This window comes from Vipera ursinii (genome assembly GCF_947247035.1).
Source record: "Vipera ursinii genome assembly, chromosome: 3".
NCBI lineage: Eukaryota > Metazoa > Chordata > Lepidosauria > Squamata > Viperidae > Vipera > Vipera ursinii.
This window is the reverse complement of record NC_139516.1, coordinates 151,896,808-151,924,528: the sequence shown is the minus strand read 5'-3', so window position 1 is coordinate 151,924,528 and position 27,721 is coordinate 151,896,808. Positions and strand designations below refer to the sequence as shown.

At 42.5% G+C, this 27,721-nt stretch overlaps 2 protein-coding genes across 8 annotated transcripts; one reads left to right on the top strand and one right to left on the bottom strand.

The window, feature by feature from the left end:
• The first annotated feature begins 232 nt into the window (after positions 1-232).
• HSBP1L1 (heat shock factor binding protein 1 like 1) lies at positions 233-3,636 on the top strand. The gene is made up of 3 exons (XM_083360309.1): positions 233-513; positions 1,721-1,817; positions 2,737-3,636. The coding sequence occupies exons 1-3, from the start codon at positions 349-351 to the stop codon at positions 2,853-2,855; spliced, it is 381 nt and encodes a 126-aa protein (XP_083216435.1). The 5' UTR covers positions 233-348; the 3' UTR covers positions 2,856-3,636.
• Positions 3,637-8,068: 4,432 nt separating this feature from the next.
• TXNL4A (thioredoxin like 4A) lies at positions 8,069-27,299 on the bottom strand. Of its 7 annotated transcripts, XM_083360498.1 has the most exons (5): positions 27,196-27,299; positions 19,122-19,215; positions 18,160-18,333; positions 10,662-10,765; positions 8,069-8,390 (listed from the first exon to the last, which is right to left on the bottom strand). In XM_083360498.1, the coding sequence occupies exons 3-5, from the start codon at positions 18,310-18,312 to the stop codon at positions 8,219-8,221; spliced, it is 429 nt and encodes a 142-aa protein (XP_083216624.1). In that variant the 5' UTR covers positions 18,313-18,333; positions 19,122-19,215; positions 27,196-27,299; the 3' UTR covers positions 8,069-8,218. The 7 variants fall into 7 exon arrangements, with proteins under 7 accessions (XP_083216624.1, XP_083216626.1, XP_083216625.1 ...); XM_083360500.1 differs by lacking the exon at positions 19,122-19,215 and having other exon boundaries at positions 27,196-27,221; XM_083360499.1 differs by lacking the exon at positions 27,196-27,299 and having other exon boundaries at positions 19,122-19,321.
• Positions 27,300-27,721: the final 422 nt, after the last annotated feature.

The following is a 27,721-nucleotide window of genomic DNA, read 5'->3' as shown; positions in this document are numbered from 1 at the left end:
ACCCAAGGCTTCTCTTGCTGGCTGCTGACCATCCAGCCTTGGGTAGCTAGCTCCTCAGCTATTTTAGACTGATCATCAAGCATATCCCAAGGCTGAACTTGAACAACCAACAACCATCTTTCAAACTTTAAAAACCCTGGAAAATGTGATACGTTCGCTGCTTAGAGGTGAGCTGGGAATGAAATATATCCTTTGTAAATTCCGAATCACAGACAACCAAAATAATGACGCGTCGGGCACGTGGCAAAGAGGAGTGGAAAAGTCACCGTCGCCTTTCGCATTGGTTCTTCTGCAGCGCCGGAGATCGTAGCCGTGTAACCGCGCCGGCGAAGAGGAAGCCCGCCTGGTATGCTCGGAGAGCGGCAGAGGAAGGCGGCTTTGTCTCCGGAGCCACTTCCCTCCCATCCAGGGCGGCAATTTGAGCAGAAAAAAGCGGGCGAGACGAGTGGCGTCGGCGGCGTCGCAGGCATGGCGGGCAGTGACCCTCAGAGCGCCAAGGAGCTCTCTCAGTTTGTGAGTACGCCCGACGCTCGCCTGAGGCTTTGCCGATTGCGCTGGTATGGTGCAGAAGTCGGGTGTGGGGCAGCTCTTTGTAGGCAGCGTCCCCGACACAAATATGAAGGATATTTGGGGATTGGGAACCAAATGTAGCTGAGGAGAGATCGCGCGGCAGAGATACACACAATCACTTGAGACAACGAAAAGGACGGGTGGTGGGGTAAGGAAGAGGGCCCTTGATGCTCTCTGAGCTTGGTTGTTTTTTGGCAGACGTTTCATTACCCAAACTAGGTAACATCATCAGTTCTTACCCAAACTAGGTAACGTCATCAGTGCTGGTCAGTTTTAACATCTTCACTAAAACTGATGATATTGCCTAGTTTGGGTAATAATAGCTCTGCAAGAAAACAACCAAGCTCAGAGAACACTAAGGACCCTTCATTTCAACCCTGAGCTAGAAATAATTTCCTTTATCAGTAAGGCAGATGGCATTTATAGTTACCTCCCTACACCCTCTGCATCTTTTTACCTACCTATTTTTACCTACTGCATCCTACCTGCCAAAAGGCATAAAGCTATCAAGGTATCTCCTCAGCTGACAAGTAGTGATGGTCTTCGCATAAAAAAAATCTTCCACAACCCATCTCTGGTGCATTTTGGTCCTCATAACCCAAGATTGTGGCATTGAGATCCAGTATCGTTAGAGGGAACGACATTTGGGGAAAGTAATAAGATTTTCAGAAAGTTTCCACATCTCTTCACTGAAGATCAGTGTCTGTTGTTTATGGTACCAGAAACTCGTGCCTTGGAGTGTGGGGGAATGAGACCAATTTTTTCTTAACCCAAAGGATTTCTTTCAAGAATGTCTAAATTAAAAAAAATACTTCTTTTAATACTATGTAAAATTAATAAAATATTAAAATACTGTTTAAAAATTAGCAACCTATAAGAACACTTCCATATAAAAATTAGATATAATCTCAGCATTTCATATTCTGTTTCATGTTCCTTTTTAAAACTCCTTTTATAGATCATAGCATTTTCACAAAATACATTAGCTATTTTAGGGGAACACTCTCCTTTATCATAGTAGATGAAAGAAAGCTCAGTTCCTCAAATAATAGACTGCCATCTCTTTTTATGCACTGTAAACAATAAGGCTACTAAGGCTGGATGAAGTGGTAACTTGTCTAACATTATAGGTGTATTTTTTCACCTACAGGCAGAAAATCTCCTACAACAGCTGCAGGAAAACTTTGAAGACCTGACTGATAAATTATCTCTAAAAAATATCCTTTTCAGATCCCTTTCTAAAATTAGTATGAAATCATTTGTAATGGGCTTGACTAATCACTAAAGTTTCCAAAATATGTTTATAGTTTTGAGTTCACCTGTCAGGAATAAAACAGGGCAAAGATAAACTGGAAGATGATAGGAAATGCTTTTGGGAACTAGAAGTGAGATTATAATCAGGTTGTTTTCTGATAAGAGTTTTGTACAAGAGGGAATTCTTCTAAACAAAACACTGGATCTTAGCCACATTTTTATTTCCTAAGGATACTTATGGAGATTATCAAAAGTCTTTGTAAATAGAAGTCATTTCAGAAGCTGCTACTTTATGGTATAGCATGTCAACTTCCCATTTGAATTTTTCACTTAAGAATCTAAAAAAGGGAATGTTACATAAAGCAGTAAGCCTAGCAAATTTATATCAATTTTAGAAAAGTATTAATTTTCATTTTACAGCAAGAGTTCTGCAGCATTCTTAAATACCATTAATGGTTAACGTACCAATTTAAGTATATTAGATCCTCCTATATAGATTTTTGTTGAGATATATTCCTCTTCAACTTTATGAACTGCGACAGTGCTGACAGTATATAGGAAACTATTAAATAATAGTAGTATTCTTTTAAAATAAACTAATAATCTTGCCTCAACAATTATATTTGAAGACCTCAGATAATGTTCAGTCTTGAAACACTTAACTACAATGTCATACACATTAGAAGTTTTTAATATCCTGTAGCATACATTCAGATCAGATAAGGCAAGAAGTATGAAAACAATATTTTTATACCCAATAAGATAAAATAGAGCAAACATCATTTTGGACTTTTTTAAAATAGAAAGAAACCAAATGTGAATCCTGTTATTTTTTGTTTATAAAGAATACCATGTATTCTTTTCTCAGATAGATTAATATAAACTCCTAATAAAAATGAATTAAAAATGCAGTGCTCTTTAACCTTTTACTGGATGAGATGGGTGAACGGATAAATGATTTGGAAAAGCATGTTGCTGAACTAATGGCTGAAGCTGGAATAGAAAATGCTAATGGAGATTCTGAACGGTGAGATTCTGTTTTTATAAACTAGTCACATTACTGTTGTAATAGCTAAAAATCTGCTATGACAATAAATTTAACATAACCAATTCAAAAGAAACCCATCCTTTAAAACAGGGGTGTCAAACTCGCAATGTCATGTGGCATGTTGCGACATATCGCAATTTTTTTCCCATTGCCGGCAATGGGGTGGGCGCAGTTTCGCTATGATGCATCCGGCCCACAGGCCGGCAGTTTAACACCCCTGCTTTAAAACAAATTCTTGTTTACATTAATAGAAGCACAAGCACATAGCTAGCTTATGACAGGATAAAGATTTCCACAACTGAAACTCAGTATTCAGTGAATCCATAGAACCATACATAGTTTGCACTTTTTCAGCTTCCCAGTCAAACCCATGAATTCTGAGATCTCATCTAAAAATTCAGCAGATCCATCTTTGTTTTAAAAACTCAGCCATAGCATATTCATTTTCTTACTGCAGTTCAGAGAATAAAAGTTATAATGTGCAAAATTTTGGAATGATTGCCAAGTGCCAGGACTTACCTGTTTGTAAAGAAAGCATGAATATGCATATTTGTACAAAAATAATTCAGATGATTAATTCAGCAGACAGAACATGTTGAGCTAGTGTCACCTTTCATAACAGCACTTTTCTGTATTTGAAAAATTTTGGAAAATAAATGATTTGCCTTATTTTCATTCATTCAGTTGAAAAAATAGAAAGATTTAGTTATTTATATGCTAAATTCACATCTGGTTTTCCTAATTTTAACTCAGTTTGTATGGTAATTTTTATACAGAACTGAAGGCATCAAGGAAACACTGGATAGAACATGAAGATTTTAAGAGTACAGTCTACGTTTGTACAAATTTTAAGATATTTGTTAAAAGACTATAACTAAAGGATACACAGTACATCATCAGCTACAAAAAAAATCAAGCTGTAAATATTTCTGGCCTATATTATTAACTATAATATAGAATCATGCAAGTGTGATGGGCAGTATAGAAATTTAATACATAAATAAGGAAAATTCTCCTTATGATTTTTTTTCTTTAAATGTGACATTAAAGGTTGATAACTAGCTTCATAACATTGAATTCATGACAATTCATACACATTTTTGTATGAATATATTTATAAGCTTTTATATCAAGTTTAGTTTTTATTTTCTCCTTGAAGTTTGTTTTCTTGGTACATCATATATGGATGTTAAGACTATCAAGTACAAAGAAAGCAGAGTAAAATTCCATGCTAATAGTTAAAATTAGTGTAATCTCTATTTCAATTAGTTTTCCTCTATTGAGATCAAGTGTTTTTGAAGTCATATTGCTATATTAATGCAATTCTGAACAATTTCTACCATGATTTTTAAAATAATATTCTTAGGAGGCCCTTCACGGCTTAACTACTGCAATACATCCTACAGGGAACTGCCCTTGAAGACCACCCAGAATCTTCAATTGATCCAGAATGCAGAGGCATGGGCAGTAACAGATATGCAGTGATATGCCTGTGTAATACCCCTGCTTTGTGAACTGCACTGGTTGCCAGTTTGTTTCTGAGTGTGATTCAATGTGATGGTAATTACCTATTAAGCCTTACATAGAACAGGGTCTGATTATTTGAGGGACCGCCTACCTCTTGTAGTAACTGTCTAGCAGATTCGATTCAGGTTTTGCATGCTCCGGTTGCTTTGATTAAGCAATGCCACCTCTCAGCATCCAGAAGTGCATATTCTCTGCTGGAGCACCTGCCCTCTGGAATGAGGTTTTCTACAAGAACTAGGTGGTTATGTTGTTTTAGAGAATGGGTATCATACTTGATTGCAGCACGTGACGTATTTGATGTTTTTTGCCTTTGCAGAGCAGGGATAGGCGTATCCTGTGTGTGACGCATTGGCCGGCGGGCCACCAGTTTGACACACCTGTTTTAGAGGGTCTTGAACACCTGGCTCTTTGCCCTGGCCTTTGACTACGATGGATGTAGTATCTTCCAAGGATAACTTAATTTTTGCTGCTGTCCTCTCCTTTTTTTTACCTTTTGCAGGGACTTTTGTTCCTTGTTTTTATTGCATTGTATTGTTTCTTTTGTTTTTGCTTGTGAACTGCTTGAAATTGTTGGGAGTTGGACATCGTACATATTTACTAACAACAAAATTACGATTTTCAGCGAATGAACTAAGGAAATTAGATAACCGAAGGATGTCAGAAATATAACCTGAACCTGGATGAGCTTTTTCATATATCATGCTAAGTCATAGTTTGGTTCATCATGGTTTAGTGAGTAAGCAAAAATATATTTTTGGATATATTTGTGCAATACTCTTTAAGTTATAAAACATGATTTACGAATTGCAATTTGTCAGTCACACTAAACCAAAAATAAAAAGATCACACTGTGGTTACTGTATGTGAAAAAATCTTTTTTATGCTTATTATCTATATAAGCCCATATATTTTGTACCCAGTTTTGGTATGTTAATAACATTGCCTAAGAGCATATAGTTGAATTCATCACTGTATAAACTGACATGAACATGTTCAAATGAGGTCATGATTTTGAAGTGTAAGTATTTCAGGGATCACATCTTTTTTTTTAATTTGTCAAGTAAAACAGCCTTTTTGGTGTAAGTAATATTCAACATATTGTTTAAACTAGTGTTAGTTTTCTGATTTGCCTTTCCTGTAAGAAGTCAAGGTTTCTTACACAGTGATCTCCAGCAGTTAAAATATTTAAATACTGAAAACTACCCAGATTAAAAACACTCAATATTCATAGAATAGAAAAGAGAAATTTTTAATTCAGGGATTGGCAATCTATGGCCTGTAGACCAGATGTAACCTACCACCCACAGCCTTTCATCTGAAAAAGAAATATATTCACCTCCTAGCCCGTAAGATAGAGGAAGGCCACTGCCTGCCTCTGCAGGTAGCCATTTTGGCAATGATTCATTAGCTGCCCCATGGGGAATTCAGGTCCCCTGAAATTCTGGCAAAAGGCTTTTCTCTGGTTCTTACATTGAAAGCTTCCAATAACTGCTTTAACAGGCATCCAAATCATTTTAATCAGCAGATCCTAAATACTAGAGGACATCAAGGCAGAAGAACCAGATGCCATCTACAGGTCATAGTATCACCAGCAAGGCTTCTTCTCAGGCTTTCATGACAATTTATTTTATAGAGAGAATGTGAAGTGCCAGATAACTTTAATTTTTCAGGACTACAAGTGCCAAAGGTAAACAAGGCACATTTGATTAGGCATCTACAGCAGCTGTTTTTCACACTGGCATGAGACATGACTGCCCTATTCCACTCAGAGAACTTTATACAGTCATGGCCGAAATTGTTGGCAGCCCAGAAATTTTTCCAGAAAATCAAGTATTTCTCACAGAAAAGTACTGCAGGAACACATGTTTTGCTATACACAGGTTTATTCCCTTTGTGTATATTGGAACACAACAAAAAAGGGAGGAAAAAAAGCAAATTGGACATAATGTCAAACACAACTCCAAAAATGGGCTGGACAAAATTATTGGCACCCTTTCAAAATTGTGGATAAACAAGATTGTTGCAAGCATGTGATGCTCTTTTAAACTCACCTGGGGCAAGTAACAGGTATGGGCAATATAAAAATCACACCTGAAAGCAGATAAAAAGAACAGTTCACTTAGTCTTTGCATTGTGTGTGTGTGTGTGTGTGTGTGTGTGTGTGTGCCACACTAAGCATGGACAACAGAAAGAGACGAGAACTGAGGACTTGAGAACCAAAATTGTGGACAAATATCAACAATCTCAAGGTTACAAGTCCATCTCCAGAGATCTAGATTTGCCTTTGTCCACAGTGCGCAACATTATCAAGAAGTTTGCAACCCATGGCACTGTCGCGAATCTCCCTGGTCGTGGACGGAAGAGAAAAATTGATGAAAGGTTGCAACGCAGGATAGTCTGGATGGTGGATAAGCAGCCCCAAACAAGTTCCAAAGGAATGCAAGCTGTCCTGCAGGCTCAGGGAGCATCAGTGTCAGCGCGAACTATCCGTCGACATTTAAATGAAATGAAACGCTATGGCAGGAGACCCAGGAGGACTTTTTAATTTTTAATATTTAGCTTTTTAATATTGTTTTAATTGTTGGGCTTTAATTAATTTAATTCATTTTAATTTTATATTATCTTTTTATATTGTCTTTTATATGCTGCCCTGTAAACCGCCCCGAGTCCTTTGGGAATAGGGTGGTATAGAAAATTAATAAAATAAAATAAATAAAATAAAAAAGCAAGATTACAGTTTGCCAAAATGTACTTGAGTAAGCCAAAATCCTGGGAAAACGTCTTGTGGACAGATGAGACCAAGATACAGCTTTTTGGTAAAGCACACCATTCTACCGTTTACCGAAAATGAAATGAGGCCTACAAAGAAAAGAACACAGTACCTACAGTGAAATGTGGTGGAGGTTCAATGATGTTTTGGGGTTGTTTTGCTGCCTCTGGCACTGGGTGCCTTGAATGTGTGCAAGGCATCATGAAATCTGAGGATTACCTAAGGATTTTGGGTCGCACTGTAGAGCCCAGTGTCAGAAAGCTGGGTTTGCGTCCGAGATATTGGGTCTTCCAGCAGGACAATGACCCCAAACATACGTCAAAAAGCACCCAGAAATGGATGGCAAGAAAGTGCTGGAGAGTTCTGAAGTGGCCAGCAATGAGTCCAGATCTGAATCCAATTGAACACCTGTGGAGAGATCTTAAAATTGCTGTTGGGAAAAGGTGCCCTTCCAATAAGAGAGACCTGGAGCAGTTTGCAAAGAAGAGTGGTCCAAAATTCCGTGTGAGGTGTAAGAAGCTTATTGATGGTTATAGGAAGCGACTGATTTCAGTTATTTTTTCCAAAGGGTGTGCAACCAAATATTAAGTTAAGGGTGCCAATAATTTTGTCCAGCCCATTTTTGGAGTTTTGTTTGACATTATGTCCAATTTGCTTTTTTTCCTCCTTTTTGTTGTGTTCCAATACACACAAAGGGAATAAACCTGTGTATAGCAAAACATGTGTTCCTGCAATACTTTTCTATGAGAAATACTTGATTTTCTGGAAAAATTTCTGGGGTGCCAACAATTTTGGTAATGACTGTGTATGCATTCCTAGAGTAAATACATTCTTAAAAAGCAGCAAGACATTATAGAAAAAAATAGAATTGTTTTTAGAAAGCACTTGACACTTTAAAATTCTTTATATTCAAAAGTAAATTTAACTTTTATTTCCAAAATCAATGCCATTTTCCCATGAAAACCAGGAAACGTATTTGTATATATCTTCACAATGAGATGTAGCCATGAGTTTCCAAGAAACACGACTTGAAATAAATAGCCAAAAGGTTAATATCTGTATTTGGTTGAGTAGTCTTTGGGCGACACAACGAGACCTCTTCCTTTACGAGCTCCTCGATAAACTGTTTCTATGATGTCAATCATCTCTTGTTTGTCTTCCATTGCCCAGTTAATTTTGTTGTTGTTACCTGTGCCTAAATCGATCATTATGTGCTTGTTTCTTTAAGAAAGAAAAGGAGAAAAACAATTATACAAATATTTATTTTATTGTTTAACATTTTATATGCATTACCTCCTAAAGTATTTCTGCATATATTTGTATAGCCAGTGAGATAGTTACCAATATGTATATCCCCAATGAATTCAGGCTGTAATGATATCCCAAAACAGTGGGCTGTAGTTGACATTAATAAGATTAGAAAGTAGTGATGTCCCATTAATAAAATTGTTAATTATCTTTTTCCCAAATTACCAATTTATACTTATTGGAAATAGTGCTATATTACCAGGCATGTGATGAACCTCCAGATGGCATATGTAGTTTTGAAAGGTACATAAAAATTTAACAAATTCAAATGACCAATTTAAATAACTTCCCATATCATATCGGAACAGAAAAGAATTCCACACATTTATGTCATTTCTAGAATTACAAGAGACTCAGTTAAGAAAATTGATGAACTCGGGGAAAATTAAATAGTTTAATACCAAGTTAAATTATTGTGGCTTATTGTGGTGGAATGGAGTGGGCCAGATTCCCAGGAGGGAGGGGGTGCATTCCAGAAGAGTAAGAAGCAAGCCAGGCCCTTTCTAAGAATTGTCAGAATATATGCATGATGTAGTTGTACGCTATTTCAGTTTGGCAAGACTGATGTCAGGCCCCCAAAGTCAAGGAAAATACTTGGTGATTCTTCCAAGCAGGATTTTTTTGTTCCATAAAGGTAAAGGTAAAGGTTCCCTCGCACATGCGTGCTAGTCATTTCCAACTCTAGGGGCTGGTGCTCATCTCCATTTCAAAGCCGAAGAGCCAGCGCTTGTCCGAGGACGTCTCCGTGGCCATGACTAGACGCCAAAGGCGCACGGAACGGTTACCTTCCCACCGGAGTGGTCCCTATTTTTCTACTTGCATTTTTACGTGCTTTCGAACTGCTAGGTTGGCAGAAGCTGGGACGAGTAACAGGCACTCACTCTGTTACGCGGCACTCGGGATTCGACCCGCCAAACTGTCGACCTTCTGATTGACAAGCTCAGCGTCCTAACTCACTGAGCCACCGCGTCCCTCAAGCATACATACATACATACACACACACACACACTCACTCTCTCTCCTAGGAATCTGGCCCACTACATTCCATCACCCTTACAGAATGTAGTGGGCTGGAGTATTTCTCTTTTCAGGAAATAATAAGCTTTTCTCTGGGACTGCTACAGAAGGCCAATAGTTATGCTGGCATTTTCCTCTTAATAACTATATACAAGAGATCCCCAACCTTTTGGGCACCAGGGACCGGTTATATGGAGAGAGATTTTTCCATGGACCAGAGGGGGCACGGTTTTTTGTGCTGCCTGCATTCTGCAGATGGGGCTTTGCTTCTTTGTGCGGACCAGTTGCTGGCATTCCACAGCCTGGTACCAGTCCCTGGACCCCTGCTATATACAGAACAGCTCTGTAAACTATATGCAAAAACCAATATATAATTCTAACTGGGAATGCCATGTTCATTGCAAACTCTATCAAGCTATTTTGCATGACCTGTTTTGATCCAAAAGCAGTGTTTAACAGGAATGAATTATGGGACAACTGGAGATACACTAATAGGTAGTCATAGTTTAGCGACCACAATTGCAACCAGAAATTCAGTAACCAAGCGCCACAATCGCTAAGCAGAAAAATTGTGCGACTATGATAAGCGTGTGATCGCAGTTCCCCTTTGGGTGTTAAGTGAAACATCATGTGACCGTGATTTATGATTTCACTTTTGTCTTCTCTATTAAGTCTGCTAAGCACACCAATAGCCATCACATGGCTGGGGGACGCTATGACAGTGCTAAATGCAAGGATTGACTGCAAAGCTATTTTTTTCCCTCCATTGTAACTTTGAATGATTACTAAGCAAAGTAGCTGGTAAGCAAGGACTACCTATGGTAAGGGAATGCCACTTGCCTTACCGTTATGATAATCATAAAAAACACTTCTGTCATATATTTCTAACTCACAACTAGTTCACCAGGACCTAAAGCATAAAATTGCAAGTCAACTCAATAAGATTGGTGTTGTCACTTTTCCTTACTAATGCTAGTTTGTTGCCAGCTAGTAGGCTATAATATTTGTTGAATAACAACATCAACCCCAAAGAAGCTACTTTCAGGTTTAGATTGTAACTTAATGACATAACAACATAATTAGGCAGGAACTGTAAACCCCCCTCCCACTGAAAAAACCCTACCGAGAACATGCAAGTTAAAAAGCAATGTAAGAATGAAAATATACCTGAAGAAGAACATAACTGTACAGGGATCATACAGTTCGTACATCTTATTAAAGTCTGGTACTTCTGTGATATCTACTAGATAAATTACAGCAAAGTTTTTCACCTAAGAGAAAAATAATAAGTTTATAGTGTAAATATATTTATAAATTATTTTCATAATATTGTAAGCTTACACAGAAACACATAGGTTTTGACTTACAGAACACAAGAACATAATGATATCCAAGACATGATGATTGAAACAGTTAGCCACTACAGCTATATTTAGGTAGGTTCATCACCAGTCTATTTAAAAGATCTATTTTCAAACAATAAACAGAGTTCCGATAAGTTTTGCTATTAAGTAAGAATTTTTAAAGAAAGAAGGGATTCTTCCGGTGGCTCCGTGGCGACGGAGACAGCCTTCCCGGGCTGCCCGCGGCTCAGCTGTTGTTTTTTCGCCCGAAACAGCGCCGATCAGCTGTTCGAGCGAATTCGAAGCCCCCTCCTCGGGAGAAGAGGAGGAGGCGAGCTCCCAGGTAGGGGTAGAGTTCTCCAGGGCCGCCTGAGCTTATGGCTTGGGCGGCTGAAGGATTGAACTCCCCCGTAGCCTGGGCTGCTCCCAGCTGGCCGGCGCCTCTGCTCCTGACTTCTTGGAGCAGAGCCAGCCGTCTGCGACCACCCCTGCCTGAAGGAATGACTATGGATTAAAGGAGCAGGCAGAGCGATACAAGAGGAAAAGGTGAAGAGGATTATTATATTTTACTCTCCAGCTTGATGGGCTTTTTTTGGATTATAAAACTGAAGTGAAACTGCGTCACAATTGGTAAAAGATGGCGGCTAAACCACCCCCTAAAACTCTTCGGAGTGCTGGAACTTCTCCGGTGCAACAATCATTATTGCAGGCGCTGCATCCTCCTGATGTATTGACATCAAAGGACCTGCAAGATGCTCTTGAAAAACACACCCAGGTAATTTTGGAATCAATTAATGATAGATTTGCACAGATGGAGGAGAAATTGGAGAAACTGGAGAAGAGAATGGAGGAGAGGATGGAACAGAAGCTCAGAGAGATGAAGGTAGACATCTTGTCTTCAGTGTGTAAAGTGGCTCGTTGTGTGGAAGAATTGGAGGAAAAGCTAGAGGACTTGACTCAAAAGAATGCTATATTAGAAGCAAAAGTATTGGAGAATGAAGATAAAATGGACAAGGAACTGAGTCTTGCTCAATATTACCAGATGCAGTTTGCCATTAGAATTAGAGGCTTAAAGGAGAATACTAAGGAAGATCTAAAGCAGCTGGTTTCTGAGGCTTTTGAAGTAGTGTTGAAACAGCCAGCATCTGAAATAAAAGGAGGCATGGATAAAGTGTTTCGTGTGAATTCATGGATTGCTAGACAGAGAAAGTTGCCTAGAGATGTGGTGGTATATTTTGCAAAAAGGGAAACTAGAGATGAAGTTATACAAGCTGCTTATGATACTAAAGTTGTGATTGCTAATCAAGAAGTTTTGGTCTTAAAAGAAATTCCTCCAAAGATTCTAAGGAGAAGGAAGGATTTTACATTTCTTGTGCAAGAGCTCAAGCAACGAGATATAAGGTTCAGATGGGAGATCCCAGTGGGGTTGATGGTGAAGGTAAAAGGTACCGTTTGGTTACTGTGATGCAAGCGCGTGATTTTTACAATAATGTTTTAAATGCAACGCCATTAACACTTCTGGAAGCTGAAAAGGGATCTGGAGAAGGAGTGCATCAAGAGGCCGAAGATGGTCAGATAGAAGACAACGGTGTTGGAGGAGATCAAGATGCAACCTCGTCGGATGAGTCTATAAAACAGAGGGTGACGCGTGCTGCTGCAAAACGATCTAAGAAGAGAAAATAGCAGGATTTGCAGTAGTCTATGGAACTTTTATGATGTAGTCAAGTAGTCAAGTATGGGAGGTGGGAAAAGGTTTAGGTGTAGACGCAAGATATTTTTATATGTGGTGGTTTTGTGGAAAGGGTGAGGTTTTTTTTTGGGATTAAAGTTTGGTGGAATATACAGAAGTTTCTTAAATGGAGGTTAAAGTTTTGTTCGCAATCTTTTTTCTTTTTTTTTTCTTTTTTGTTTGTTTGGAATAACTATAGATATGGTACTGGAAGAGGAACGGCCGATTACAGAAGAGTTGACTTTAAAGTTTTTTGATTTGGTTGAGGTGTTTTTTTGTCTTTAATATATATTTAATACTATTAAGGTTTGTTTCATCCTATATAAGCTAGAGAGTGTGTCTTTTTTATTTTAGTTTTTTATATATATATTTAATATTGCTAAGGTTTGTTTTATCCTACATAAGCTAGAGAGTGATGGATTTTAGAATTTATAGTTGTTAGTATATGGTTGCTTAGGTTTGTTTTATATATATATATATACCTTGTATTTAGCTCTGGGAAGTAGGGGGGGAGGGGGGGAGGGGGGGAGGTAGAGGGGGGGAGGAGGGAGGGGGGCAGGGGGGGAGGTAGGGGGGGGAGGAGGGAGCGGGAAGGGGGGTTTTTTAAAGGAAAATTGTATTTTAAAACTTTTCAATTAAAAAAAAAGAATTTTTAAAGAAGTATCAGATTATTTTATACTCCCTTTTCATATCACACACTTCTGCCTTTCAGAATAAAATTCCTTCAGTATCAAAAAACAGAAATTTCAGTAGTAAGCATGTTTGCTAATACATGTTAGTTTTTACAAGGAAGCAAATGCATCCAATTGGCTGTTACTCACCAAATACTTCACCCTACCTATTTCTACAAAATCCTATCTATCACTGAGAGCTATTTTTGTTTTAGAAGTGATACTTCATAATTTTAGGAGAACATCTAAAAATGCAATAAATAAAATAATGGCAATGAATGAAATTAGGAGATATATATATATATATATATATATATATATATATATATATATATATATATATATACACATACTTGAAAGAGCAAACAAAGAATAAAGGAATGAATATTTATATACATTATTATTTAACTTACCACTTAATTAAACCTCACATTTTACTCATACAATTATTATTTTGCAGTCTTACTCATTTTGCTAATACTGAATACACACTATAAAATACATCTAAAGATAGTAATCTATAAGTTTATTTTAAACAGAGAAGAACATATCCTTGATAAGATAATCAAATTTAAATATGTTTTCTTTCATGGAGGATGCTATTTCCTTTAAAGTTCTGAATCACCCCTCGTTGTACATTAAAGATTTTTAAAGAATTCAGGAGAAAGTAGCAAATACTGCTGTAAACCTCACAAATTCCTGTAGAGCTCTACTGAACTGAAATTTGAATAAAAGACATAATCTAAAGGTTTAAAGACCACATTTTTCTTTTATCCAAACTTTACAACTTCAGTAAAAGTTCTTGGGGAAGCAATATAAGCAAAGTGTTTAAAACATTTTTAGAACAATTTATTGTACAATTCACAAATATTTGCCACAATATAATTACATGCAATAAGCCCACGAATGAAAACCAAGCTTATCTTCCACTATAAATCACAGACATAACCCTCTTAGGAATCTTTAGAAATCTGAAAATCATTAGCGTATACAACCTTTGTGTTGATCTTGAAACAATTAAGTACTGTATTGTCTCAAATTTTAATTAGTAAAAACAATGGTTATTTAAAGGTGCACACTTTCACTTTTGACCACTGCCAATTTAGAATTGAAATGCATCACATAATGCAGTACTGTTTCCTAAAATTAAAAATCCATAGGGAGATAAATAAACTCTTAAGAATAGACAAGGTAGAATACAGAAGCTGAACTTCCTAAAATGTACTTTTTTTTGCCTCAACTGACAGGAAACCATTTTTGGTCTAGATCTCTCTGTCTGTCTGTCTCTTTCGTACACTTCAGGATAGAAGTGTCAAGTCTGAAAGTATTCATACTGCAAAAAAACAAGAAGGAAAACAAACCAGCAGAAGAAAATGCTTTACTGACTAGAATGTGTATGGAAAGAAGTTGCCAGGACTGAAACAGGCCATGTTGACGGGGTTAACTGCTTTTTCCTAAATGTAAAATGCAACTGCAGTACATCGACAGTTTGGTATGATATAGAAATATGTATTACAACTATAATTATTTACTCACTCTGTACAGCAGCGATATCCAAACAGGGCTCATAAGCCAGAGCATGGGGGGGGGGGGTTCACCCTTTCTAATCTGCTATTTCTGCAGAGGGAGATTTTTAAATACAAAAGTTATATTGTTCTCTTTCTTCCCTCTGTAAAACTGCCAAATTCTCTGCCAAGTTACTAGAATTATCTGTTCTCTTAACTCAGCCTTGAAACAATTACATAGGCAATGTTTAATTTTTTTTTCTTTGACAAGCATTAAAATAAAATATTTAAAAGATCAACATAAACCAAAAGTCATAATATTTTAATTCTGGCACATTATTATATGGTATTACACCGAAGATCGTTTATATCTAATTTAGACATTTTAGCTTACATACAATTTGACAAATAGCTAGTGTCTGCGTAACTCAGCATGACCATATTATCTCTACTGAAATGATCACTGGTTGCTGCTTTATTTCTAGATGAAATACAGAGTGATGGTGACTGTCTAAACATTCTCTGTTTTGAATTTTAAAAGTCCTAAATGGCTTAAGTTCAGTTTGCTTACCCTAACAAGAGCACTGAAATTTTCTTTGGTTGCCATTAGTTCATCTTGCAATGATTAAAAGTCAGACATTCTCAATGGCCATAATGAGCCCCAAAATTCCCATCAAAAATACAGAGATTAACAAAGTTGTTGGATAAAGCTGTGAAAACATATTTTAAGTTGAAATTTTAATAGAACTTTTAAATAATTTTCAATTGTATTATTATTTGATTATAAACTAGGGACTCAGTTGGCAATATAGAAGTGCTTAAGTAATTTGCGCTCAGGTTTAATAAAACTAAATTGTACTTTTCTGCTGAAACTATACAAATTACAAGTCATTGTTGCTATTTGCGTGGTTTTCTTAATTTATGCAGAAATTTAAATATTTTCTTCAATGCATTATTTTTTAAAAAAATTCATTTGTATAATGTAGAACCATACATAAAATAGAATTAGAAATTTCGCTATAAGTTTTTCAGCTCATGGAAGTATTTAGAAACAGCACATCTTTTGCAAAAGAAAGCAAGAAGAATATAGAGTTTATTTATTCATTCATTTCTTTTTCATTACAACCCAAATTGTTTCCTACACTTCAAGGCTCTAACTCTCAGGAGCATATTTTCAGAGAAGCTGGTATTTGAGCATGTCTTGCTCCATAAGCAGAATTTTGTTCACAGCAACTTATTTCTTAGCATATAGATACAAATATACCAAATTGCTGACTAGTAAAATCTTATAAAAAACTAACTACACTATGTAATTTATGGCTATAGTATTTACGCAATACCATACAGATAGACCTCATGTAGTGCCCAAAGTTGGAACTGGCAACTAGGAGGCTAAGTGGAAACTCACTGTGACAGTACTTATAATTTTACTTCAATTTTCCTTTGGTTTTACAATGTCAAAAGGATACAACCCCAAATAGCCAGGTCAGCCCAAACAGCGGAGAAAGTTTCTGGAACTCAGTACAAGAGAAAGGGCAAATCTTATACTGTAGCCCTTTTTCCCAATTTTTTTCACTCCGGAGAACACTCATCCCAGTGCTGGGATAAGGGAATTAATGTTTTTATTTACATTTATTGGAAAGGAACGAGAGTAAGCAGGCACAAATGGGGAATACATATCAAAAGGAACATGCTAGCACTGTTTGTCTAGTGTACACCCAGCAACACAGGAGCAAGCAAAAAACCAAAGATGTGGAACTGATGAAAGTCTTATCAGGTACAGGAAGCAGCTGTGAGTCTGCCATCAGGCAAAAGGTTCTAATCAACTAATTAAGGTCACAGAGCGGATCTTCTTAACTTGCAGTTAGCAGTTTTTAGGGATGCATTGTGCTATGGAGAAACGCAGCTCAGAAATAGATAGCTTGTTTAGGCAATCTCTCCATTCTGGGTAAGGAGAGAGGGAGGAGCAAAAAACAGGTCAGATACAGGACAACGTATAATGACTATAATGGAAATACATGGCTAAGAGATGCTGCAAAGGTTGTAAATTTATTTTATTTATTTATTAAATGTATATGCTATCCATCTTGCTTCCAAAGCAAGCCTTGCAAGCATAGCTCATAAAGTTACTTTTTCATCACCATAAGACAGTTGCTGAGTGAGCGCTATCTGTAAGTATCAAATCACTGCAATCTTCCCTACATTGTTCATATAAATCAAAAATATACAGTTTACGAAATATTTTAGGCCCAGAATAGGCCGCTCCAATTTCACCAGAAATATTTCAAGTTTGAAATATGGCTAAGGTTAAAACACAGCTAGTAAGGCTGGAAGAACGACAGAACATTCTTGGTGCAAATTTAAAACAGTCCAAACTCAAAACATTTTGCACTTCTCTAGTTATGGTATAATTACAAGTGAAATGGAGATTGTCCCTTCTAGTTAAGTTTCTTCACTTCTGCCATGTTTTTTATACATTTGCTTTCTGAGGCCACAAAACACATGGTGTATTCATGTGCATTAATAAATCAAGATCTCACAGAATCCTAGTTTAGTGTAACATAAAGTACTTTACAAAGTATTTCAGTAAAAACAATTAAAATAAACAGAAAAACAATAAATTGTACCACCTAAGCCAGGTTTGGGGTTTGCTACAAGGAAATTATTCGCTTTCCATTCCTAACCTTTTTGAGAGCAAAAGCCATGATTTCCAATTCAGAAAACATACCATTCTTGTCAACAGTTCAGATACCATTTTCACTATTCATCCATATCATCTCTATATTTTTGCCTTTCTAACAGATAGATGACGTATGCATCAAATTAAAATACCCTCCTCCACAACTACATTGCCCTCTGAGATATTTCAGTAGTAGCAATGCTGGGCAAGAATTGCAGCGAAGCTGTGTGAAGTAGCTGTGGCTGGGGGGAAAAGGTAAATGCGCTGCATCTTTTTACAGTGTGGTGTTATACATATGGACATGAAGGCAACATCCCTAAGCAAATTAAATTAAATTTATACACACACACGCAACATGAGTAATAGCCAAAGACAAATCAATTCTCTCCTAATTTATCTAAATTCACTTTTTTGTTATTGCATTTCTTAAACTTCAGAATGTAAAAGGCTCATTCTTAAAGTATGTAAAGACATCATGGCTAAAAATAAATACTGGAATTCAGTGAGTTTAGCAAATCACTGGAATGCAAAGATGTATTTAATGTTTTCCAATTTTTCTCTAAGGGAATCTTTCAGGGTAAAATATTCACACTTCTCAGCTGCAGTTTTTTATGCTATTTTTGAAAAATATATCTAGTAGCAGAAATACACCATTTTTCTTAAGCACATATTCTAAGCATGTTATTAATTAAAACACAATACTATGTTATTTCTCCAAGTCAACTAAAACATTATACCTTTTCAGCAATACAATATAAAACTTCATCCATTTTCATACATGTTGGATCCCAATCGTGTCCAAACCGATTAACTACCACACGATCCTCTTCTGAAAGAATGGCCTGGTCTACTTGCCAGCCATTGTGTAAATGTGGAAGCATATACGACATCTTGAAAAACGTCTATCAGACCTGTAAGAGAAGTACAGAAAGCAATTTATAATTTTAATGATAACACTAAGGGTTTGCTTAGTCACCCAAATAATGAACATAGGAGGCCAAGATACTGTTATTTTATAGTTATTCCATTTTTAAGATTAGCTTCCAAAACTATAATTAGAATCCAAAATATACAGTGAAATATTTGTGAAATAAAATAGATCCTTCAACCTCACAGAATATTTTTTTGTCCAGAGAGAGAATACTAAGAGATTTGCAAATAGTCAGAAATTGAGTGATCATAAACATAACTAGAAAAATTATATTTCCAGTAAATGGAAAAATTTGAAGTAAATTTTTACAAATATTACAGCTTCATTTTTATTTTTATAAGGCATATGTGAATATTCAAAGAATGTTTTTTTGGGGGAAAAATCAAAGAGCAACAGTGTGAAAATTTTCTAGAAATTTCTAAAAAGCAGAAAACCATAAATGTAATACTTCTGGAAACTTATATTATTAAGAAACATATTGTTAAAATACATGTTGTTATTTGCTTTGTTATCAACTCAATCATTGGCCCATTAATAATTATTTATTTGTATATAGTATGTTTAGGTATGTTCATGTATGTGTTCACTTTGAGAGCGAGCAACTAAATTTCATTTTTGTTGTGTGTTGTTGTGCCCACAGTAAAAAATGACAATAAAGGCTATCTTATCTTATTTACTTATATGGACAAACACTAAAAATGTAAGATATTATGGGAGTCATAATTACAGCAGTTTCTTTTGTATTTAAATATGTAATGCTGATATTACCTTATGATAATTTTAGAAACTTCTCTTTCAGTTCCCTAATGTTCTGATTAGTACGTCTTTGAAGTACATGAAGTCTAGTCACGTTTCACATTACCTAAAGCAGAATAAAAGGCATCACTGTTGTCATATTTGCAATTGTCAATTATGTATTGCCTTCAGTTCCAGCATATATTTATAGGGCAACTCATATAGGTGTGTTTGGATTAATCCAAATAAATAATCTTTTTGAGGGACAAAAGAGAATAAGTGTAAGAAACCAAGAATAAAACATTATTACTTTTCTTGTACCGTATATACTTGAGTATAAGCCGACTCGAGTATAAGCCGAGACCCCCAATTTCACCCCCAAAAACTGGAAAAAGTTATTGACTCGAGTATAAGCCGATCCGCCGTTCTGCAAGCCTCTGCCGCCAGCAGAGGCTCGATCCGCCATTTTGCAAGCCTGAATACACAGGAATACCCTGTGTGGCCGCGGCTCGTCGGCAGGTCTCCGTTCCTCCTGCCGACCTTTGGGGAGGTTTGGGCGCCTCCCCAAACCTCCCCAAACCTCGGCAGGTCTCCGTTCCTCCTGCCGACCTTTGGGGAGGTTTGGGCGCCTCCCCAAACCTCGGCAGGTCTCCGTTCCTCCTGCCGACATTTGGGGAGGTTTGGGCGCCTCCCCAAACCTCCCCAAACCTCGGCAGGTCTCCGTTCCTCCTGCCGACCTTTGGGGAGGTTTGGGCGCCTCCCCAAACCTCGGCAGGTCTCCGTTCCTCCGCGCAGACCTGCCGACCTTTGGGGAGGTTTGGGCGCCTCCCCAAACCTCCCCAAACCTCGGCAGGTCTCCGTTCCTCCTGCCGACCTTTGGGGAGGTTTGGGCGCCTCCCCAAACCTCGGCAGGTCTCCGTTCCTCCTGCCGACCTTTGGGGAGGTTTGGACGCCTCCCCAAACCTCGGCAGGTCTCCGTTCCTCCTGCCGACCTTTGGGGACCTTTGGGCGCCTCCCCAAACCTCCCCAAACCTCGGCAGGTCTCCGTTCCTCCTGCCGACCTTTGGGGAGGTTTGGGCGCCTCCCCAAACCTCGGCAGGTCTCCGTTCCTCCGCGCAGACCTGCCGACCTTTGGGGAGGTTTGGGCGCCTCCCCAAACCTCCCCAAACCTCGGCAGGTCTCCGTTCCTGTTTGGGGAGGTTTGGGCGCCTCCCCAAACCTCCCCAAACCTCGGCAGGTCTCCGTTCCTCCGCGCAGACCTGCCGAGGTTTGGGGAGGTTTGGGGAGGCGCCCAAACCTCCCCAAAGGTCGGCAGGAAGAACGGAGACCTGCCGAGGTTTGGGGAGGTTTGGGGAGGCGCCCAAACCTCCCCAAAGGTCGGCAGGTCTGCGCGGAGGAACGGAGACCTGCCGAGGTTTGGGGAGGTTTGGGGAGGCGCCCAAACCTCCCCAAACAGGAACGGAGACCTGCCGAGGTTTGGGGAGGTTTGGGGAGGCGCCCAAACCTCCCCAAACGTCGGCAGGTCTGCGCGGAGGAACGGAGACCTGCCGAGGTTTGGGGAGGTTTGGGGAGGCGCCCAAACCTCCCCAAACAGGAACGGAGACCTGCCGAGGTTTGGGGAGGTTTGGGGAGGCGCCCAAACCTCCCCAAACGTCGGCAGGTCTGCGCGGAGGAACGGAGACCTGCCGAGGTTTGGGGAGGTTTGGGGAGGCGCCCAAACCTCCCCAAACAGGAACGGAGACCTGCCGAGGTTTGGGGACGTTTGGGGAGGCGCCCAAACCTCCCCAAAGGTCGGCAGGTCTGCGCGGAGGAACGGAGACCTGCCGAGGTTTGGGGACGTTTGGGGAGGCGCCCAAACCTCCCCAAACAGGAACGGAGACCTGCCGAGGTTTGGGGACGTTTGGGGAGGCGCCCAAACCTCCCCAAACAGGAACGGAGACCTGCCGAGGTTTGGGGACGTTTGGGGAGGCGCCCAAACCTCCCCAAAGGTCGGCAGGTCTGCGCGGAGGAACGGAGACCTGCCGAGGTTTGGGGACGTTTGGGGAGGCGCCCAAACCTCCCCAAACAGGAACGGAGACCTGCCGAGGTTTGGGGACGTTTGGGGAGGCGCCCAAACCTCCCCAAACAGGAACGGAGACCTGCCGAGGTTTGGGGAGGTTTGGGGAGGCGCCCAAACCTCCCCAAAGGTCGGCAGGTCTGCGCGGAGGAACGGAGACCTGCTGAGGTTTGGGGAGGTTTGGGGAGGCGCCCAAAGCTCCCCAAACAGGAACGGAGACCTGCCGAGGTTTGGGGACGTTTGGGGAGGCGCCCAAACCTCCCCAAAGGTCGGCAGGTCTGCGCAGAGGAACGGAGACCTGCCGAGGTTTGGGGACGTTTGGGGAGGCGCCCAAACCTCCCCAAACGTCGGCAGGTCTGCGCGGAGGAACGGAGACCTGCCGAGGTTTGGGGAGGTTTGGGGAGGCGCCCAAACCTCCCCAAACAGGAACGGAGACCTGCCGAGGTTTGGGGACGTTTGGGGAGGCGCCCAAACCTCCCCAAAGGTCGGCAGGTCTGCGCGGAGGAACGGAGACCTGCCGAGGTTTGGGGAGGTTTGGGGAGGCGCCCAAACCTCCCCAAACAGGAACGGAGACCTGCCGAGGTTTGGGGAGGTTTGGGGAGGCGCCCAAACCTCCCCAAAGGTTGGCAGGTCTGCGCGGAGGAACGGAGACCTGCCGAGGTTTGGGGAGGTTTGGGGAGGCGCCCAAACCTCCCCAAACAGGAACGGAGACCTGCCGAGGTTTGGGGACGTTTGGGGAGGCGCCCAAACCTCCCCAAAGGTCGGCAGGTCTGCGCGGAGGAACGGAGACCTGCCGAGGTTTGGGGAGGCGCCCAAACCTCCCCAAACAGGAACGGAGACCTGCCGAGGTTTGGGGACGTTTGGGGAGGCGCCCAAACCTCCCCAAAGGTCGGCAGGTCTGCGCGGAGGAACGGAGACCTGCCGAGGTTTGGGGACGTTTGGGGAGGCGCCCAAACCTCCCCAAACAGGAACGGAGACCTGCCGAGGTTTGGGGACGTTTGGGGAGGCGCCCAAACCTCCCCAAACAGGAACGGAGACCTGCCGAGGTTTGGGGACGTTTGGGGAGGCGCCCAAACCTCCCCAAACAGGAACGGAGACCTGCCGAGGTTTGGGGACGTTTGGGGAGGCGCCCAAACCTCCCCAAACAGGAACGGAGACCTGCCGAGGTTTGGGGAGGTTTGGGGAGGCGCCCAAACCTCCCCAAAGGTCGGCAGGTCTGCGCGGAGGAACGGAGACCTGCCGAGGTTTGGGGAGGTTTGGGGAGGCGCCCAAAGCTCCCCAAACAGGAACGGAGACCTGCCGAGGTTTGGGGACGTTTGGGGAGGCGCCCAAACCTCCCCAAAGGTCGGCAGGTCTGCGCGGAGGAACGGAGACCTGCCGAGGTTTGGGGACGTTTGGGGAGGCGCCCAAACCTCCCCAAACGTCGGCAGGTCTGCGCGGAGGAACGGAGACCTGCCGAGGTTTGGGGAGGTTTGGGGAGGCGCCCAAACCTCCCCAAACAGGAACGGAGACCTGCCGAGGTTTGGGGACGTTTGGGGAGGCGCCCAAACCTCCCCAAAGGTCGGCAGGTCTGCGCGGAGGAACGGAGACCTGCCGAGGTTTGGGGAGGTTTGGGGAGGCGCCCAAACCTCCCCAAACAGGAACGGAGACCTGCCGAGGTTTGGGGAGGTTTGGGGAGGCGCCCAAACCTCCCCAAAGGTCGGCAGGTCTGCGCGGAGGAACGGAGACCTGCCGAGGTTTGGGGAGGTTTGGGGAGGCGCCCAAACCTCCCCAAACAGGAACGGAGACCTGCCGAGGTTTGGGGACGTTTGGGGAGGCGCCCAAACCTCCCCAAAGGTCGGCAGGTCTGCGCGGAGGAACGGAGACCTGCCGAGGTTTGGGGAGGCGCCCAAACCTCCCCAAACAGGAACGGAGACCTGCCGAGGTTTGGGGAGGTTTGGGGAGGCGCCCAAACCTCCCCAAACGTCGGCAGGTCTGCGCGGAGGAACGGAGACCTGCCGAGGTTTGGGGAGGTTTGGGGAGGCGCCCAAACCTCCCCAAACAGGAACGGAGACCTGCCGAGGTTTGGGGAGGTTTGGGGAGGCGCCCAAACCTCCCCAAAGGTCGGCAGGAAGAACGGAGACCTGCCGAGGTTTGGGGAGGTTTGGGGAGGCGCCCAAACCTCCCCAAACAGGAACGGAGACCTGGGGAGGTTTGGGGAGGCGCCCAAACCTTCCCAAACGTCGGCAGGTCTGCGCGGAGGAACGGAGACCTGGGGAGGTTTGGGGAGGCGCCCAAACCTCCCCAAAGGTCGGCAGGAGGAACGGAGACCTGCCGAGGTTTGGGGAGGTTTGGGGAGGCGCCCAAACCTCCCCAAAGGTCGGCAGGAGGAACGGAGACCTGCCGAGGTTTGGGGAGGTTTGGGGAGGCGCCCAAACCTCCCCAAAGGTCGGCAGGAGGAACGGAGACCTGCCGAGGTTTGGGGAGGTTTGGGGAGGCGCCCAAACCTCCCCAAACGTCGGCAGGTCTGCGCGGAGGAACGGAGACCTGCCGAGGTTTGGAGAGGCGCCCAATCCTCCCCAAACGTCGGCAAGTCTCCGTTCCTCCGCGCCCTGCCTGCCTGCTTCTTTCCGCTGCGGAAAGAAGCAGGCAGGCAAGGCGCGGAGTTTGGGGAGGTGCGCGCGCACCTCCCCAAACCTCCCCAAACTTCGGCAGGTCTCGGACGGCGGTGGCTTGGGAGAGGTGCGGGCGATCCCGGAAGCACCAAAGCCTCGGCCGCGCACAAGTCCTCGGTAAGTTTTTTTTGTTGACTGGAGTATAAGCCGAAGTGGAATTTTTCAGCCCAAAAAGTGGGCTGAAAAATTCGGCTTATACTCAAGTATATACGGTATATTTTCATACGAAGGCAGAGTGAGAAGAGTTGGTTTACACTATCTAGAAGCTAAGGACACAAGCTCAGGATTACTAGTATAAGCAGTGGATATTATAATTTTTTGTTTGAACACCAATTATATAGCCGATTCTATGGGGCAATGATACAAGACATAGCGAAATAGAAACTCTCTAAAAAGCAGGTGGTTTCCTAGTAAAAAAGAGTGTTGTGAGCAATATACGCTTTAAGGCTTTTTTGTGAATTCAAAGACCAGCCCCAGAAAACAGATCTAATCTCCAAACTCTTTGGAGCGCAGCATGCCATCTCCCACAGCACTGTTTCTCAACTTTGGCCGTTTTTAAGATGCATGGACTTCAACTTCCAGAATTCCCCTGCCAGCATGCAGGATGGGGAATAATGGGAATTGAAGTCCACACAACTTAAAATGGCTACGATTGAACAAAACACAACTCTAGAACACAGAGAATAGCTAGAAGAGATAAGAATGCCTTCTTAAATAAACAGTGCAAAGAAATAGAAGAAAACAATAGAATAGGGAGGACCAGAGATCTTTTCAAGAAAATTGGAGAGATGAAGGGAACGTTTAATGCAAAAATGGGCATGATAAAGGACCAAAATGGCAGGGACCTAACAGAGGAAGAAGAGATTAAGAAGAGGTGGCAAAATTACACAGAACAACTATACAAGAATGAGTTTAACGTCCCTGATAATCACAGTGAGGTGGTCACTGACCTCGAGCCAGACATCCTAGAATGTGAAGTAAAGTGGGCCTTAGAAAAGCTGAGCAACAACAAAGCTAGTAAAGGTGACAGTATTCCAGGTGAGCTATTCAAAATCTTAAAAGATGATGCAGTAAAAGTGCTACACTCAATTTGCCAGCAAATTTGGAAAACTCAACAGTGGCCACAGGATTGGAAAAGATCAGTTTACATTCCAATTAGTGCCAAAGAATGTTCAAACTATCGCACCATTGCACTCATTTCTCATGCTAGTAAAGTTATGCTTAAAATCCTACAAGCTAGACTCCAGCAGTATGTGGATCGAGAACTACCAGAAGTACAGGCAGGACTTTGAAGAGGCGGAAGAACTAGAGATCAAATTGCCAACATACGCTGGATCATGAAGAAAGCTAGAGAGTTCCAGAAAAACATCTACTTCTGCTTCATTGACTATGCTAAAGCCTTTGATTGTGTGGATCATAACAAACTGTGGCAAGTTCTTAAAGAGATGGGCATACCAAACCATCTTATTTGTCTCTTGAGAAACCTATATGTGGGCCAAGAAGCAACAGTGAGAACTGGACACGGAACCACTGATTGGTTCAAAATTGGGAAAGGAGTCCGGCAAGGCTGTATACTGTCGCCCTGCCTATTTAATTTATATGCAGAGCACATCATGAGAAAGGCAGGGCTAGATGAATCAAAAGTTGGAATTAAGATTGCCGGAAGAAATATCAACAACCTAAGATATGCAGATGATACCACTCTAATGGCAGAAAGTGAAGAAGAACTAAGAGCCTCTTGTTGCGGGTGAAGGAGAGTGCAAAACTTGGGTTGAAACTTAACATTAAGAAAACCAAGATCATGGCATCCGGCCCTCTCAATTCCTGGCAAATAGATGGGGAAGTAATGGAAGTAGTAACAGATTTTATTTTCCTGGGCTCCAAGATCACCGCAGATGGGGACTGTAGCCAAGAAATTAAAAGACGCTTGCTCCTGGGGAGGAAAGCCATGGCAAATCTAGACAGCACACTAAAACGACCTTATCTGGACCTGGATGCCTTACGTACAGTCACCCATGCACTTGTGACCTCTCGCCTTGACTACTGCAATGCTCTCTACATGGGGCTGCCCTTGAGAGCCACTCGGAAGCTTCAGCTGGTGCAGAGTGCAGCTGCACGAACACTTTTGGGGGCCTCCCGATACTCCCATATCACACCTCTCCTCCGTGAGCTGCACTGGCTTCCGGTTGCCTTCCGAGTGAAATTCAAGGTGCTAGTGATGACATACAAAGCCCTACATGGCATGGGTCCGGATTACCTACGGGAGCACCTACTGCCAGCGTCAACACCCCTCCGTCCTGTACGCTCCCACAGAGAGGGCCTCCTCAGGGTGCCACCGCTCAAGGAATGTCGGCTGGTGGCCCCCAGGGGGAGGGCATTCTCAGTGGGTGCGCCAGCCCTCTGGAACTGCTTACCAACCGAAATCCGGATGGCCCCCGACCTTCGCACCTTCCGGCGCGACTTAAAAACCTACCTGTTCCAGCAGTCCGGCCTGGCCTGATAGCTCTTGGGGTTTCATTTGTTTTTACTATTGTTTAACTGTATACCTACCTTGCTCTGTACACCACCCCGAGTCCCTCGGGAGAAGGGCGGTATATAAAAACAAACAAACAAACAAATAAATAAATAAAAAGCAGAGACATCACCCTGCCAACAAAAGTGCGTATAGTCAAGGCTATGGTCTTCCCAGTTGCAATGTATGGCAGTGAAAGCTGGACCATAAGAAAGGCTGAGCGCCAAAGAATTGAAGCCTTTGAACTCTGGTGCTGGAGAAGACTCCCGCGAGTCCCTTGGACTGCAAGGCGATCAAACTGGTCAGTCCTAGAGGAGATCAACCCTGACTGCTCTTTAGAAGGCCAGATCCTGAAGCTAAAACTCAAATATTTTGGCCACCTAATGAGAAGGAAGGACTCACTGGAGAAGAGCCTAATGCTGGGAAAGATGGAGGGCAAGTGAAGAAGGGGACGACAGAGAATGAGGTCGCTGGATGGAGTCACTGAAGCTGTAGGCGTGAGCCTAGATCAGGGGTCGGCAACCTCGGCTCTTTTATGACTCGTGGACTTCAACTCCCAGAATTCCTGAGCCAGCATAGCCAGCTATGCTGGCTCAGGAATTCTGGGAGTTGAAGTCCACGAGTCATAAAAGAGCCGAGGTTGCCGACCCCTGGCCTAGATGGACTCCAGAAGATGGTAGAGAACAGGAAGGCCTGGAGGAACGTTGTCCATGGGGTCGCGATGGACCTCGCAGCTAACAACAAGAACACGAACCCCTTCTTCCTCGCCTACCTCTCCTTCCTTCCCCTTTTCCTCCGCCCGAACCAGTCCCACTGTCCCGGGCACCGCCTTCTAACCACCGCGTACAACAACTCCTTTTTCTCATCAGCTCTTCCACCACTCACCAAAAACAAAGCAGCCAAACAAGCCGGAACGGCCGCGACCGAAAGCCCGCCAGCGCTGAAGACCAAAAGAAAAATCCTAGAGCGTCGCAAGGCTAGCGGGAGGGGAGGAAGCGGCGTCAGCATTCGTCCCGTTCCCTCCGTCACTTCCGGAGAGGTTCAAAGCGGGATAGGAAAAAGGGGAACTGAAGGAGAGAAACGATCAGTTAGCGCAGGGGTAGGCAACCTCGGCTCTTTTATGACTCATGGACTTCAACTCCCAGAATTCCTGAGCCAGCCAAGCTGGCTCAGGAATTCTGGGAGTTGAAGTCCATGAGTCATAAAAGAGCCGAGGTTGCCTACCCCTGAGTTAGCGGGAGAAGTCCGCCGAGTAGAAAGCTTCAGCCGGTGCTGCCCTTGCGGAGAGATACGTGTCAGCGCCTGAAAGAATCCATCTATTTCTCCCGAGGGCACAATGCGTGGCAAAACAAAAAAAAACCCAAACCCAAATATCAGGGCTGTCCCCGCCCTTCTTCCTCCCTCCGCTGTC